Source organism: Nelumbo lutea, chromosome 4, assembly GCF_056320005.1.
Source record: "Nelumbo lutea isolate HS-2025 chromosome 4, American lotus-T2T, whole genome shotgun sequence".
NCBI lineage: Eukaryota > Viridiplantae > Streptophyta > Magnoliopsida > Proteales > Nelumbonaceae > Nelumbo > Nelumbo lutea.
The window spans coordinates 33,751,786-33,765,620 of NC_142687.1; the positions used below are offsets into that span (position 1 = coordinate 33,751,786).

At 33.6% G+C, this 13,835-nt stretch overlaps 1 protein-coding gene across 4 annotated transcripts; it reads left to right on the forward strand.

Moving 5' to 3' along the window:
- Positions 1-3,998: 3,998 nt before the first annotated feature.
- Positions 3,999-11,457, forward strand: LOC148855089 (uncharacterized). 4 transcript variants are annotated; one of them, XM_088941205.1, is made up of 10 exons: positions 3,999-4,381; positions 4,490-4,559; positions 5,228-5,295; positions 6,231-6,292; positions 8,243-8,324; positions 8,482-8,715; positions 9,175-9,303; positions 9,396-9,457; positions 9,548-9,667; positions 11,036-11,457. In XM_088941205.1, exons 1-10 carry the CDS (start codon positions 4,331-4,333, stop codon positions 11,040-11,042), a joined length of 885 nt encoding a protein of 294 aa, XP_088797331.1. In that variant the 5' UTR covers positions 3,999-4,330; the 3' UTR covers positions 11,043-11,457. The 4 variants fall into 4 exon arrangements, with proteins under 4 accessions (XP_088797331.1, XP_088797332.1, XP_088797333.1 ...); XM_088941206.1 differs by lacking the exon at positions 11,036-11,457 and adding an exon at positions 9,927-10,345 and having other exon boundaries at positions 4,003-4,381; XM_088941207.1 differs by lacking the exon at positions 9,175-9,303 and having other exon boundaries at positions 4,003-4,381.
- Positions 11,458-13,835: the final 2,378 nt, after the last annotated feature.

The window sequence follows — 13,835 nt, forward strand, 5'->3', positions numbered from 1 at the left end:
TTCTAATTCTAATTACCATAAATAAAAGCAGTAAGATGTAATTAACTACCTGTATTCTAACTTCTCATTCACACTTTTACCCATTCCATGTAGTAGTATAATGACTAATCCTACTGTGTTTTTTTTCCATCAATAAATTATTACATTAAACTCCAATTTATTTATTAGTATATATAACCGGTTCTTCCATAAGTTTGTATTTAATGCTATTATTTATAGTATCTTCTTATCTCTCCTCTTTACATTCTAACTCCACTTTTGGCCACATCTTGGTGCATAAATTTTCAGAAATTACAAAGCATTATGAGCTCCCCATTACCATGTTGTTATTTATTAAAATCTTCTCATCTTTCATCTCTTCAAATTCTGAGCTCCCACCCTTGTTCTATACCTTTTTATGGTGGATGGCTATGTTTAAGCGTATAAAATTTTCAAAGTTATCAAAAGATTATGGACTCACATGCAGTGGAGGCATTAAGAAGTATTCGTTTAGCCAATGTTTGGTTTCATAGAAAATATGAGAGAAACAGAAAGTTGAGGAATTTTTTTTTCTATGAACTGAGATAAAATAAAGGGATGGTCGTTGAAATGCTCCTTAGCATCTTATTTTCTATGAAACCAAACACAGCCTTAAAACTGAGATAGAATAAAGGGATGGTCGTTGAGCTGAATGACTTATTGGTTTTTTTTTTTTAAGTGGATAAAATAATTAAACAATATTAAATAACGTATTAATTGATAATCAACCCAATTTCAACTTCAGCCGTTATGGAGAACAGTTTCTAAGATTTACACTTTGTACTACATGTGGTATCCAATTGGTTAGATCTTAGATGTGGATGACCCAGTAGTTGAGATGGTCACTTGGCATCTCCTTTTCTGCACTCTGATCTACCTCCACCTATAGTCCCCTCGTAATGTGTAATATGTAATGATTAAGAAGGCCATTACCCAATGTTTGGGATGGATAGATTGGACATAGTCCTAACTTTCTATGCAAAGTGGACTTGAATTTGAATTCTCACACTTGCCAGCACAATATTTTACCATTTTATCAAAAAAATAGCCCCTATGCAAACTGCTATATATAATACCATAAAAAAATTGATATTGGGCATAACTGGGCCTGATTGGTAGGTTCTACGTCCACAATATTTGGACCCAATTAATCTGGATACCCATATGTAGGGGTGAGCATTCGGATTATTCGGTTAAAAACCGAATTGAATAAATTGAAAATTTTAAAACCAAAATTAAAAAAAAAAAGAAAATCGAACCGAAACCACATTATAATAAAACCAAAATAATCGAGTTGAAATTTTCGATTCAGTTTTCAGTTATTTTGGTTAAAAAATGAATTTAATTAATATATATAATATTATATATTATAACTTATAATATATATATAATGAAATTTAATTTCATTATAATACATTATATATAATATATTAATATATAAATATATAGCATATTATATATTAAATGTTGTATATTGTGTATTATATATTACATATTAATTAATGAATTTTAATTAATTCAGTTTTTTTGGTTAATTGAATTTTTAAATCTAAAAACCAAAATTCCTAAAAATCGAATTAATCGAACCAAATTACCTAAAAACCAAAACCGAAATTTTCAATTCGGCATTTTGGTTTTAACCAAATAATACTCACCCCTATCCATATAGGAATCCAAAATAGAAAATATGAGGGAAAGTTTACCTTAACCAGACATTCTGGTCTCAAAAAAAAAAAAAGAAAAAAGTCTTTGTGCTGAAAATCAATATGAATGATTGGGTCGGGTCAGTTTCGGAGGCCAACTAACATCCAATCCTAACCTAGATGATCCAACCCAAGCCCAACTTAGGCATTTCAAGGCAAAACCAGCAGGTCGAGCTGGGATTTCCGTATCCTCTCTTATTCTATATAAATAATAATAATAATAATAATAATAATAATAATAATAATAATAATAATAATAAGTGGTTAGTTCACCTTGAGAATTGGTTTGGGCCAGTACCCACCACCCAGACGTGAGGGACGCCTATAATTTCTACATGTCAAGACTTGCCAAGAATCTTGTCTTCGTGCTTTTGAAGCTATTATTTTGCTTTAGGTCTGGTTTGTCTTCACTCAGTGCAATTTTATTTGCACCGGTCCAATATGAAAAGATAATAAGCTTGTCTGGCCAACTTAGGCTGTATTTGGTTCATCTTTTTGCATGGTCTTTTGTTTATTTACAAGTTGGGAAGACCGATTTTTTGTCTACTTCCGTTTGGCGTACAGAATATCTAACCGTCAAAAGACGAAATGTCAAAAAATGCGAAAAATTCATTTTGGACTGATTTCGGGAAATTCCAAATGAAGTTTTTCGCGTCTTTCGCATTTTATTCTCAGGTGAAAAGACGCACAGAAAGACCCGCATCTGCCAAATATGTTTCGAGCTGCTCAGATTTTCATGCAAAAGCTCAATATGTCTTTTGACTATCAGAGCTACAAGAAGATCTTCCCAAAAAGACACGCCAAACAGGCCCTTAAACAGTTAAAGAATAACACATCTAAAATCTAAATGGATATTCATTAAACATCAACAAATAAAAAAAGGGTAAATTACAAAGACCCCATTATGGGTTAGTGACGACAAATACCCTTTGAATTTTTGCATTGTAACAAAGGCCCTTTTATTAATTAACTTAAGAAATACCCTTTTATTATTCTCATTTGACTAAAGCTTTTTAAATATAAAAAATACCCTTTTATTATTTTAGTTGGACGATTTTGCCTTTTCACTTACACTTTGATAACTCAACAATTCGTGAAAATATTAGTTGTGATATGATTAAAATAGCTGGTGTGGCATACAAGTATATTAGTCTTCTATGACACCAATGATAAATGTATATTCTTTTCCGGCAATAGCATAAAAGATGCGAATGATTCTTTTGATATCACAGGAGATTCTTATATATTCAACAACAGCTTATTAGACAGCTTCTTGCCGGTGAGATAGTGGCAACAACTTCCCGCAAAGAACCACTTAGGGTTCTTGTCAAATGATTCTTTATATATTTGTGCAAGTTAAGGTTTGGAAGAAAATAAAAAATGGGCGAGAAATAGACAACAGGGGGAATGACTACCCATTTTCATCATTTTGAAATTTTCATTTCATGTTCCTTGAATTACGATGAAGATATTTTGGTAATTTAGTGCCTTCTATCAATTAACTTAATAGAAGGAATATTTGTCATTGATTCCACAGTATGGGGGTAAATTAAAATTTGCACTTTTATGTTATCATTTTCATTCCCATGCATTTATTTACATTAGTGCAAATGAAATTGCACTCCAAGTAGGGGTGTGCAATTAGTTGGTTTGATTAGAATCGAGGACTTAACCAATTATTTGGTTTGACCATCTTTTCCAATCAAATCGAACCAAACTAGAGTTTATAACCAAACTGACTCTTTAGTCTAAGTTTTAATAATCAGTCTAGGTTTTAATGAACAATTAAGGCCATGTTTGGTTCACTGCTCTGACACATTTTTTTAATGTTTGCTCATTCTTGTCAAGAATGGACAATAATGAATAACATTAGTGTATTTGGTGAAAAAATTCTTGTCATGGGCTTCATTCTTTTCAGAATGAAAAATCAGTACATAGCATAAAAATTAAAGTAACCTACAACATGAAAAATAATCATGTTCCATCTTGTTCATTTTCATTCTTTAAAGAAATTCTATGCCAATGGCCATAAATCGCCAGCCTAAGTTTACAAATTACCACTATAAATGTTTATTAGCGGATTAATATGATAAAGTATACCAACAGGTTTTAATTGCCGGTCATTTACCGGTAAGCATCTATGCCAACGATTTTCAAAGGCCTAAGCCAACGGTTTATAATCGCTAATGCATTTTTTTTAAGAATGAAAATGCACTGGTGGGTCCGTGAACCTGTGTGTTCACGAGTTCAAATCTGCGCCCTACAACGTCCCACAACATATTCCCGCCGTGTATTGAAACATCTCTCGATGAAATTGCACGGCGGGATGTGTTGTAGGACGTTGTCGGGCGCAGATGTGAACTCCGTGTTCACAGGATGCGAACTTATGGGTTTGACTAGGAGGGCCTACACCAAAAATCAGCACTCTGCCTTTGGCTTTATCCAGAGTCTCGGTGTTCAAATTCTGTCCACATGAAATTAAGAAAAAGAAGCACTTGATCGGTGAAAGTACAAGGAAAGGCTGGAAAAAATAATCAGAGATTGAAACTGCCAGAGACAAAGCGAGCGAGGAAAGAAACTTCGAATTTAGTTTGTAGCAACAGTGGATAATGGGAACTGTTCTCGATTCCCACTTCTTAGCACTCACAGCGCTTGTCACTGTAATACACGTCTTCTCTTTCTTTCTGTTACTTCAATGCTCTTCTTCTCCATCAATGATGACTTTTTCTTTTTCTTCTTTTTTTTTGGGGGGGGGGGTGCTTTTGTAGGTGGGTTATCAGTTCTTCTTCTTCGTAATCACCGCTCTTCTCAAGTTCGACAAAGTCACAGACTTCGCTGGTAATATATTCTTACAATTCTTTCTATTTTTCAGTTGATTTGTTGCTTAATTTCCTACTTTTTTTTTCCTTGACAACTATTCTTTCTCCTTTTTGTTCTTTGTATCGTGAACCTTGGTTATTGGATATATTCGTTGGGTATTTCTCTTATCTTGTCTGCTGCTATAATTCAGTACGTGGGAGGAAACCACTTCAATGATTTTCATAATTCAGAAACAGCCGTGTATTGTGCAGAAAAGAAAATCCTATCCCCACTTCCCAATCTTTTTCTTGTTCATAAGTTGAGGCACTAGAAAATCGGCTGTTGGCATCGAATATCGGTTTCAATTGTGTGTCCAAGTCCACTTCAAATGGAAAATTCAAAATAAAATGGAGCTTAGATTAATAAATGAACAATTTTTTATATAATTGTGATGGAATTAACACCAGTGCTGAATTGATTTCTAATTTTATTAGACATTATGTTTAGAAAATTTCTGTAATGGAATTTAAGTTGTTTAGGTAACCTAGAACTGTTTACGTTTAATAATCACAAAACGAAAAGTAATCATGGTAATATGGGAATCCGCACTTATACTCCATAGTCCACATTGGTATGGTTTTGTAGTTTTGCACTTAAAATGTCTGTTGATTCCTTATTTCTGATTTTGGGTCTGGTGTTTTCTGCAGGTAGCACCAACTTCATTATACTTTCTGTATTGACTCTTATTTTGAAAGGATCATGGCATTTTAGGCAGGTATATTTTCTTCCTTTGGTAGTGCCAATTTTTATGTAGCTTCTGTTCCAGTCACTTTAGTTCTGCTGACAGTAGTCGAGGTGTAATAGAACTGAAGCTATCTGCATGAACCTTAATTTGCATCTGTGTAGCCTATATTTATGGATCATACAACACACTACATATCCATCTCTAATGGTCCTAATTATGTTAAGTCTTTTTGCTTTTATGGGTTTTGCAAGGGACAATGCTACTGCATTATTCTGTCTTCTTTAGATTTGGAAGAATTATTGAGTTCTGTCTAAATTATTGATCAGTTAAATACTTAAATGCTGAGTTTCTATCTATCTCATCAATTATGTGATGATTGCGCATCTTGTAATTGCCTATCAACTACAAACCCTGTCCATGATTAATGTTTTTAATCTATTTTAGAGGTTATCATTTTCCTTGTCTCTTTGTATCAATCAGAATAAGGGAAAAGGAAAATCCTCATATCTTTATTTCATGGTTAGAACTTACTATTTAGGTTCATTATTTGGGCAGGGGTCAAAGGATTAGTGACTCCAAAAGGTAAAGTCTATCAGGCGGTTGAATTCCATTTAACTTTCCGAGTGTGCACATGCCCATGGCCTAAAAATATTTTGTTGTACTGGCCTAGTGGTATAAGCTCATCTTTTCACAGTTAATGACCAGATCTGAATCTTGCTCAATCTGCAAATTGTTTATGTTCTAGGTGGGAGTTGGGAAATTAATCTGCCTTTGTTGTTATTTATTTGAAAAGATGCCAGCTAACTTGGTAAACTCTGGGGTAGTTGAACCCCAACTTTGAGTCAAATTCCTCCACTGTTCTAAAAACTGATCCACTCATAATTATGGTACACTCATCCAACATTTAGTTATTACTTTTAATGCACAATTCTTTCATATATCTCGTGTGTAATTCTATTTTTCAGGTAGTCTTGACCTTGCTTGTGGTAATATGGGGTCTTCGCCTAGGACTATTTCTATTAATGAGGTATGAACATGGGAGTACTTTGAATTTACGTACATCTTTCTATTCCTTTTAATCATTTCTATATTATACATGAGATATAATTTACTTGTAAAAACATACCTATTATTTGTTTAAATATGAATGGTCTTGCTTCCTGGTAAAACATACCAATTTTCATCAAATATTATACTGATCAAACATTCTCATTGGCATAGCAGCTGAGGTCATTGCACATGAAAGTATTAACAAGTCTTATATCATTTCCTGAATAATGATAGATGGAGCTAGTTACCTAACCTAACCAGATGAAGGGATTTAGTTAAATGCTTCTTTTCATGGAAGTTTTCAATCACCTACTTCTTCCTTACAGTTGTTATTTGTATTTTAATGATATTTTATTTTCTCATATCTTTTGCTTAATAAGCTTCTATAGGTTCTCCAAATGCATTAGTTTTCGTCTGTCAAATGTCCATCGTGCCCTCTTCCATAATATGTTAACATGTATGGCTATCATCGTGTTGTAATCGTCCAAGCTCTGTCCCAACTAATGTTTTCAACCCATCATTGACTTGGATGGTCTAACGGTTCGAACTGTCACCCAACCCCTTTTCTGGGTCCAGTTTTTGTAAAACCTGGGAATTGACAAAAACCGTTGGCTTGGTCAAAATCCATATGCCTGGATAGTTGAATTGTTGACCCGTTCGACCTGGTCACTGGGTCATGGGTTACACACTACATGCATATCAAAACTTCTGGAGGCCATAACTTTGCACTTGGTTGTCTGATTGGATGATGTTTTTATTTTGGGTAACTTTTTTGAGATGTGCGCATTCCAAGTTCCAACCCTACTATTTTTTTCCAACAAATATGCTTTTTTTGTCTCAAATCCCCATTTTGGCTTTTTTATTTATAAAAACATTAAAAAATGAAATGAAAACATAAATTACACCTAAAATAATATACACACACATATAGGATGACGTATCACAGTCTGACCTGCAATCTGGAAGCAAAATGGTTCAGCCTACTGATTGGGTTTTAAAACGCTGGTCCAAAGCCCCAACCAATTGGATTGGTTACATGATTGCTATTACAATTTCGAGCCTACTCAAAAACATAAATGCATCAGCCTATCATTTCTCACCTCCAAAATTTACAGATAATTTCCTTTTTTTAATGAAAACTTGTATATATATATATATATATATATATATATATATAGGGTTAGCTACATGAATCATGTTCTGTCATTCTGTTTTGCTCAGTACCATATCTGTTGTTAAATTATGGGTCCTTAAATCATTTCTTACTACAACCCAATAACTTTTAGGTCCAAGAGTTTGGCAAAAGTTTTATTTCCAACTGCCAACCTGACACAACCCACCTCCTTTATCCAGGGCTAGGCTTGAGACTAGAAATGCAAGACAAGTTCAAAGTCTATGACACTGAAGGTGTATAGGTTCTTCATGAAGCCATAGCTCTGCCACTCTGGTACACCAAGAGATTTTGAATGTTGATTACATGGTTCCCATTTTGTCTCCCATGGGTTGCTGTTTATAAAGTTTGGACAGATAAATTATAAGAAAGGACAGAGTTTCAGTCCAATTGCATATGCATCTGGAAATAGACTATTTCTTTATGTACAATATTTAGGGCATAGCTCCCCCTCATGATCAAAGCTGGATGTAATTTTCCTTTCTTGTTTATTTGATAAAACTTTTTGTGCAAGTTTTCAAGTGTATGTATATGCATGCAAGAGCATGAGCATACATTTACATCTAGTTATGATATCATTCTTTATGATTGATGCATATCAGGATGGTGGGAATTTTCCACCTCGCATGTGTATCTCAATAATGCTTTAGTCTTTGATCCTTTTTAAGGTCCTTGGCTCAGCTCACAAATGAGCATTCTCATATTGAGGAAAAAAACATTGCATTGACATTTCCTATATATTCTTGTTCAAAACAGGATTTTCCAGTGGGGAGAAGATCAACGTTTTGATGAAATGCGTTCCAATTTGGGCAAATTGGCAGTTTTCTGGATATTTCAGGTTTTTCCTAGTTTGTATCTGATTTAATTACAGAAATATCTAGCTAACCTTTGAGGTTTATATGGATATCTAGTTTTTAAAAGCTTATTTCCTGATTTATAATGTTCCATAAGACTGGATTAAAGTTTGTCCTTAACATAATATTCATTTATGGCAGGCTGTTTGGGTATGGACTGTGAGTCTACCAGTAACAGTTGTTAATGCAAGTGACAGGGATCCATCACTTCAGGCTGAAGATATTATTGGGTGGATTATATGGTCTGTGGGCTTTACTGCTGAAGCCACATCAGATCAGCAAAAACTGTCATTCAAGAACTCTCCTAACAACAGAGGGAAGTGGTGCAACATTGGGCTCTGGAGATTCTCTCGCCATCCAAACTACTTTGGTGAGGTAATTTTCTTAACTGTGGTCTGATGCTGTCCTCAATCCTCTATTAAGTATTAACTGAAGATGGAATGAGTTGCAGGACTTGTACAGAAAAAACACACTAACCCACTAATATTATTCAGGTCTACATTTTTTTCATTGAGAACCTTTATTTAGATAGTTGTCATTCAGGTTCCCTTTTTCAATCATGGAAATTGGTATGGTAGCCCACGGAAATTATTCTTAAATTCTCAGCAGTAGTTGAATTGGTCATTTTCCATTTGTTACCAAATCATGTGAGATTGTTAAAAAGTTGATTTTGATTTTTGAAGGATTCTAATAGGTTGACTTATTCTTTATGTGATATTAGCATATCAACCATTTAGATGAATGATATACAGATATTCTTATGGTATTAACTGTTTTTACATTTTATGTGAATCGTATGGTTTTAAAATTTGTTTGTATTAATAATGAAAACAGATTTTTCTTTGGTGGGGAATCTTTGTGGCTTCCACACCTGTATTGGAAGGGGCAGAATGGCTTGTCATTCTGGGGCCAATCTTTCTTACTCTGTTGCTTTTTTTTGTCAGTGGCATACCATTGCTTGAGGTTTGTGTTTTTTGTTGCCTTCAATTCTATTACATGTTTTGACAGCCAGCTGACGAAATTATAACATGATTGTAAAACATGTATGGAATCAGGAATCAGCAGATAAGAAATATGGCAATTTGGCTGAATACAGGATGTATAAAAAAACAACTAGGTCAATCTTGACTTATCCTATTTTATTGTGATTTATATGTAGCTGGAACTTGGAAAACTAGGTAGCTGATGCTAATATTTTGTGTCACAGCCCCCTTATTCCTTTGCCCCCGGCTGTTTACGGGTCTTTGCCTGCATGGTTCAAAGGCACTTTTCTTTTTGAGTTTCCTCTCTACAGTCGAAATCTTCCTCAAGAAGAAAAATCCAACTGGTAAGGCTACTATTCATGGCAAACATTTCTTATGTATCCTGGGCACGAACTTGCACTGCAACACCACATTCAGGTCTAAATCGTTGTCATGTATAATCCACTTTTCCACATTTCCATTTGATGTATTTTCGTGGAATATGGTCTGACTATCTAAGTCTCTTCTATATTTTGAATCATAATTCATAAATCAAATAGCAAAAAGGATTTTATTTTGATATATTGAATCCATCCCGAAAAAAAAAATTCCTTATTCTTTCAGAGCTACAAGGGAAACCTACTCAGAAAATAGTTCCATGTCCAATGCCAAGGAAAATTGCAAAGTTGACTTTCATAAGTCACACCATTTACCACAGGAGAAAGACCTTGGTCATTTGTGTTTTCATGCCCTGCATATCTCTCTGGAGCGAAGATATTGGAACTATCATTCTTTCCACTTGGCATTTTGGGAGAGCATTGGTTGTATCCTGCTGTTATTTTGTTCATTGTATAAATCAGTTGTCTAATGTTATTCTAAGTGTTTTAGTAGCTAAGGTACTGGTTTGCTTTGCATCTCCGCCTGACTATTAAATTGTGTATTTTTGGGTATTCTGGTTTGTATTTTTATGTTCTTTCTATGAAAATTTTTGCTTTTGTAATCACATTTTCAACCTATACCATAGTATTTTTTTTATAATTGTATACAGCTGTACTCGTATTTGTTATATAGTACAATCCTGCTGGTGGCATCCTTTCTGTCTATAGACATGTACTTCATTTAAAAATTTGTAGTCTGCAAGGGTATATTCCTTTTTTTTTGTGGGAAATTGGGACAAGCATCATACCTGAATTCCCATGTAAGAATATGGATATGGGCGCATACCGGAAAGTCATAAGAATACAGATAAAAATATCCTATCTAATATGCCAATTCTACATTTTTCTAGGCCATCTTTCTTAATAATTGCGTCATGCCAAGTGATATGGCACTTGTATTATTTTAAAAAGTTCCCTTTAGTGAGATTTACAATAATAGCAGCATATCCAACAGTTCTTGCTGACAAAATAGGGAAGTTTGAAATAAATAACAGCTATAGCTGGTAAAACACAGGAGAAAATATCTAGACGTATGCCTGTATCAGGTGTAATATTGATATCTTGTCAGTGACATTTGAGGATTCACTAATGCACTAAAGTATCCAAGTTTCATGGCACTAGGTTACTCAATGTAGGGGTGCAAGATGCATTCCTTTTATATGAATCTGATGTTGTATTACAATATTAAGATTGTGAAATAAGCTGCAAGTTCATTTTCTATAATTGGTAGGCCAAATTCTGTTTTTCATCCATTGTAACGACTTGAGTATCTTAAGGCACTTGATGTCTGTGCAGGGGGTAGAAAAAATCTGAGAGATGACAAGGGATTGAAGATGGGTTAGTCACTTGATAATCCCTTTGGATTTTACGGAAGGTTTGGTGAACCGGTAGAAAATCCTGCTCGATACTACAATCTTCTCATTTTGATGTCTATTGGTTCTGATGCTACTGGTTTCCTGTTTATCAATTCTATCTACTTAAAATTCAGTTTCCTCTTGTGTCAAGAATGTTGGATCTGTCCATAGGCCTCAAATTTCTAATTACCTTGAATGTGAATGGCTGTTTAAACTGTTTAGTTACTTGCGTGGGAATGTAGGTACGAGAGGGGAGGTAATCTTGAAGATCTCCCATTCAGAAGGTTATTTTGTTGGGATCGACATTGTAATTATATGGTTTTAACATTCTGCATGATTATGGAATCTTATAATTAATGAGTAGTTTTTGTTTTTCTGATTGTGAAAGGGTAGAAAAATATTTATTTAGGGTACATGAAAAATGAAATCATTTAAGAGATAATCACATGCCCCTTCTCGGTCCAGCTAATTCATTTAAGATATTGATGGTGCATTGCAAACAGCGTTCAAAATGTCTGTATTGCATATCGTATCAGTAAACTTAGAAATGGATACATATTGTTATAGTCCTTAGATACACATGGATTATGGTGGAAAGATAAGAGTACACTTGGATGCGTCAGGAAAACTCCAAAACATATCACAGATGCAAAAGTAATATACTAAATCTAAGGTTGAAATAACTATGAATAAGGTATAAATACACAAGTAATGCACACTTTCATAATTTATATGAATTATACATTACAATGTATATATGTGGATATCATACAACTTACTAATAATGCATCAATCAAGAGTCAAAGAGATATACAATATAGATTTTTACAAATTACTACATTAGTAATATATTATTATTTATTTAAAATAAATTATTAATTAATAATTATATCATAAATATAAATTAATCTATAAAATTTTATATTCATGAGAATATAGATGATCCAAGAGACAAATCATATGCAATTATTGTTTTTTAATTACAAAAACAATTATTTTCTATTTTATTATTTTTACTTTTGTATGTCAAATTAATCTTAAAATTTTTTAATATTTTATAAACAATATTGTTATTTCTGTAAATATTAAATATTATATTTATTTTAAATTAAAATATTAATTAGTAATTTTATAGAAATATATAATCTTAGTTTAAAAAATAGATTAAATTCATTACAATTTCTAGGATATATGTTATATGCAAGTTCATAAATTTGAAATCCAGAAGGACCACAAATATTGGGGCATAAAAACTTATTAAATGCACATTAATGAGAAGTGGGATTTAATGGGTTGAATGACACAATTAATAAACATTAAAATTTGAATTTATAAAATATGGTTTGTATAGGTCGATGTGAACTAACACAGACCTATATGATCGGTAGCATCAGTTGATACCAACTGATACAGACGATAGATACATATGGGCAGGAAAGGAATGTTGTTAAATTGGACCATTCCACCTATATCAGTCCACTTGGATACCGATACGATGCACCTTACATCTGTATCACATGTATCATATCTGAACCTTGATTGCAAAACTTTGAATATAGGGTTTCATTTGTTTTTCATGTTTGCCAAGTTTTTAATTTAATTGTTGCACTCAAGTTTATCATCTTAAGAGTAACTGACCAGCTGTCCAAGAGAGAGCAATTGACTCAATTATTTTTTTGGGAAAATTCCCGATTAGAACCCTGTACTTGGGCCTAGTGCCACTTTGGTCCCCAAACTTTAAAGCACGACAATTTAGTATCTGAACTTTTAAAATGTGTCAATCTAGTACCTATTGTTAATCAACTGTTAAGTGGCATTTGAAAAGATACAAATCCATCTCTTCTATTCAAGAAAGTTGGGGTCACCAAAATGTCTATTGAGACGTGACACCAACTTTCTTGAATAGAAGAGGTAAGGATTTGAGACTGTTCATTTTTTATCAACATTTGGATGGTTGATAAAGAGAATTAAATGACACTTGAAGGGTATTTGTATTCTTTCAAATGCCACTTAATGGCTGTTAATGACAAGTACTAAATTGGCACGCTTTCAAAAGTCAAGTATTGAATTTTTGCATTTTAAAATTCGGGGACCAAAATGGCATTAGGCCCAAAGTACAAGGTGATATATATATATATACACACCAGTTGAAGGGCACTAGGCACGTGCATATGAGATTGAAAATATGAAGAAGATATTCTTGAAACAAGAAAACATAAAAAACAAGGAAAAAATTACTCAAAATAGGATTATCATTCATTGTATCGATCTGAGTTATGTTATAAGTTATAACACAGTTTTGAATTAAGATTCAGAAGAGGAAAATATGGTTGAGCCGAATGCCACATACCTCGTTCAAAATATCGATATGCTCGATACGTCAATAGAGGCGTATCGGGTGAACCGATACACATTTTGGAGCTTTTTTTTTATTTTTTTTTTGCTACCAGTTCAAGGGGGGGCGGTTTAGATCTCCTCTACCCTCTAAACCGGTCAGACCTCCGATAACATCCACTGTAAGGGCATATTGGAGGGGTCCCAAAATGATACGTATCGGCCAATACGGGCCAATGTGTCGATACTTTGAACCTTGAACTAAACCACTTCAACTGCTAAATGTTTCAAAAGAGTGACAGGGGTGGCAATAGTAAAATTAAGAAGGTTATTTATTGGGATTTAAATGCTTGATCATGGACGGGGGGGACTAGGAGACTAGGAGAGTATTGATTATTAACATTAAG

Excerpts from the sequence above, each read along its gene's own strand:
- LOC148855089 (XM_088941205.1), top strand. The coding sequence starts at position 4,331 with ATGGGAACTGTTCTCGATTCCCACTTCTTAGCACTCACAGCGCTTGTC. Across the intron at positions 4,382-4,489 it reads CACTCACAGCGCTTGTCACT|GTGGGTTATCAGTTCTTCTT; the intron begins GTAATACACGTC and ends GTGCTTTTGTAG. Across the intron at positions 9,458-9,547 it reads ATGTATAAAAAAACAACTAG|CCCCCTTATTCCTTTGCCCC; the intron begins GTCAATCTTGAC and ends TTTGTGTCACAG.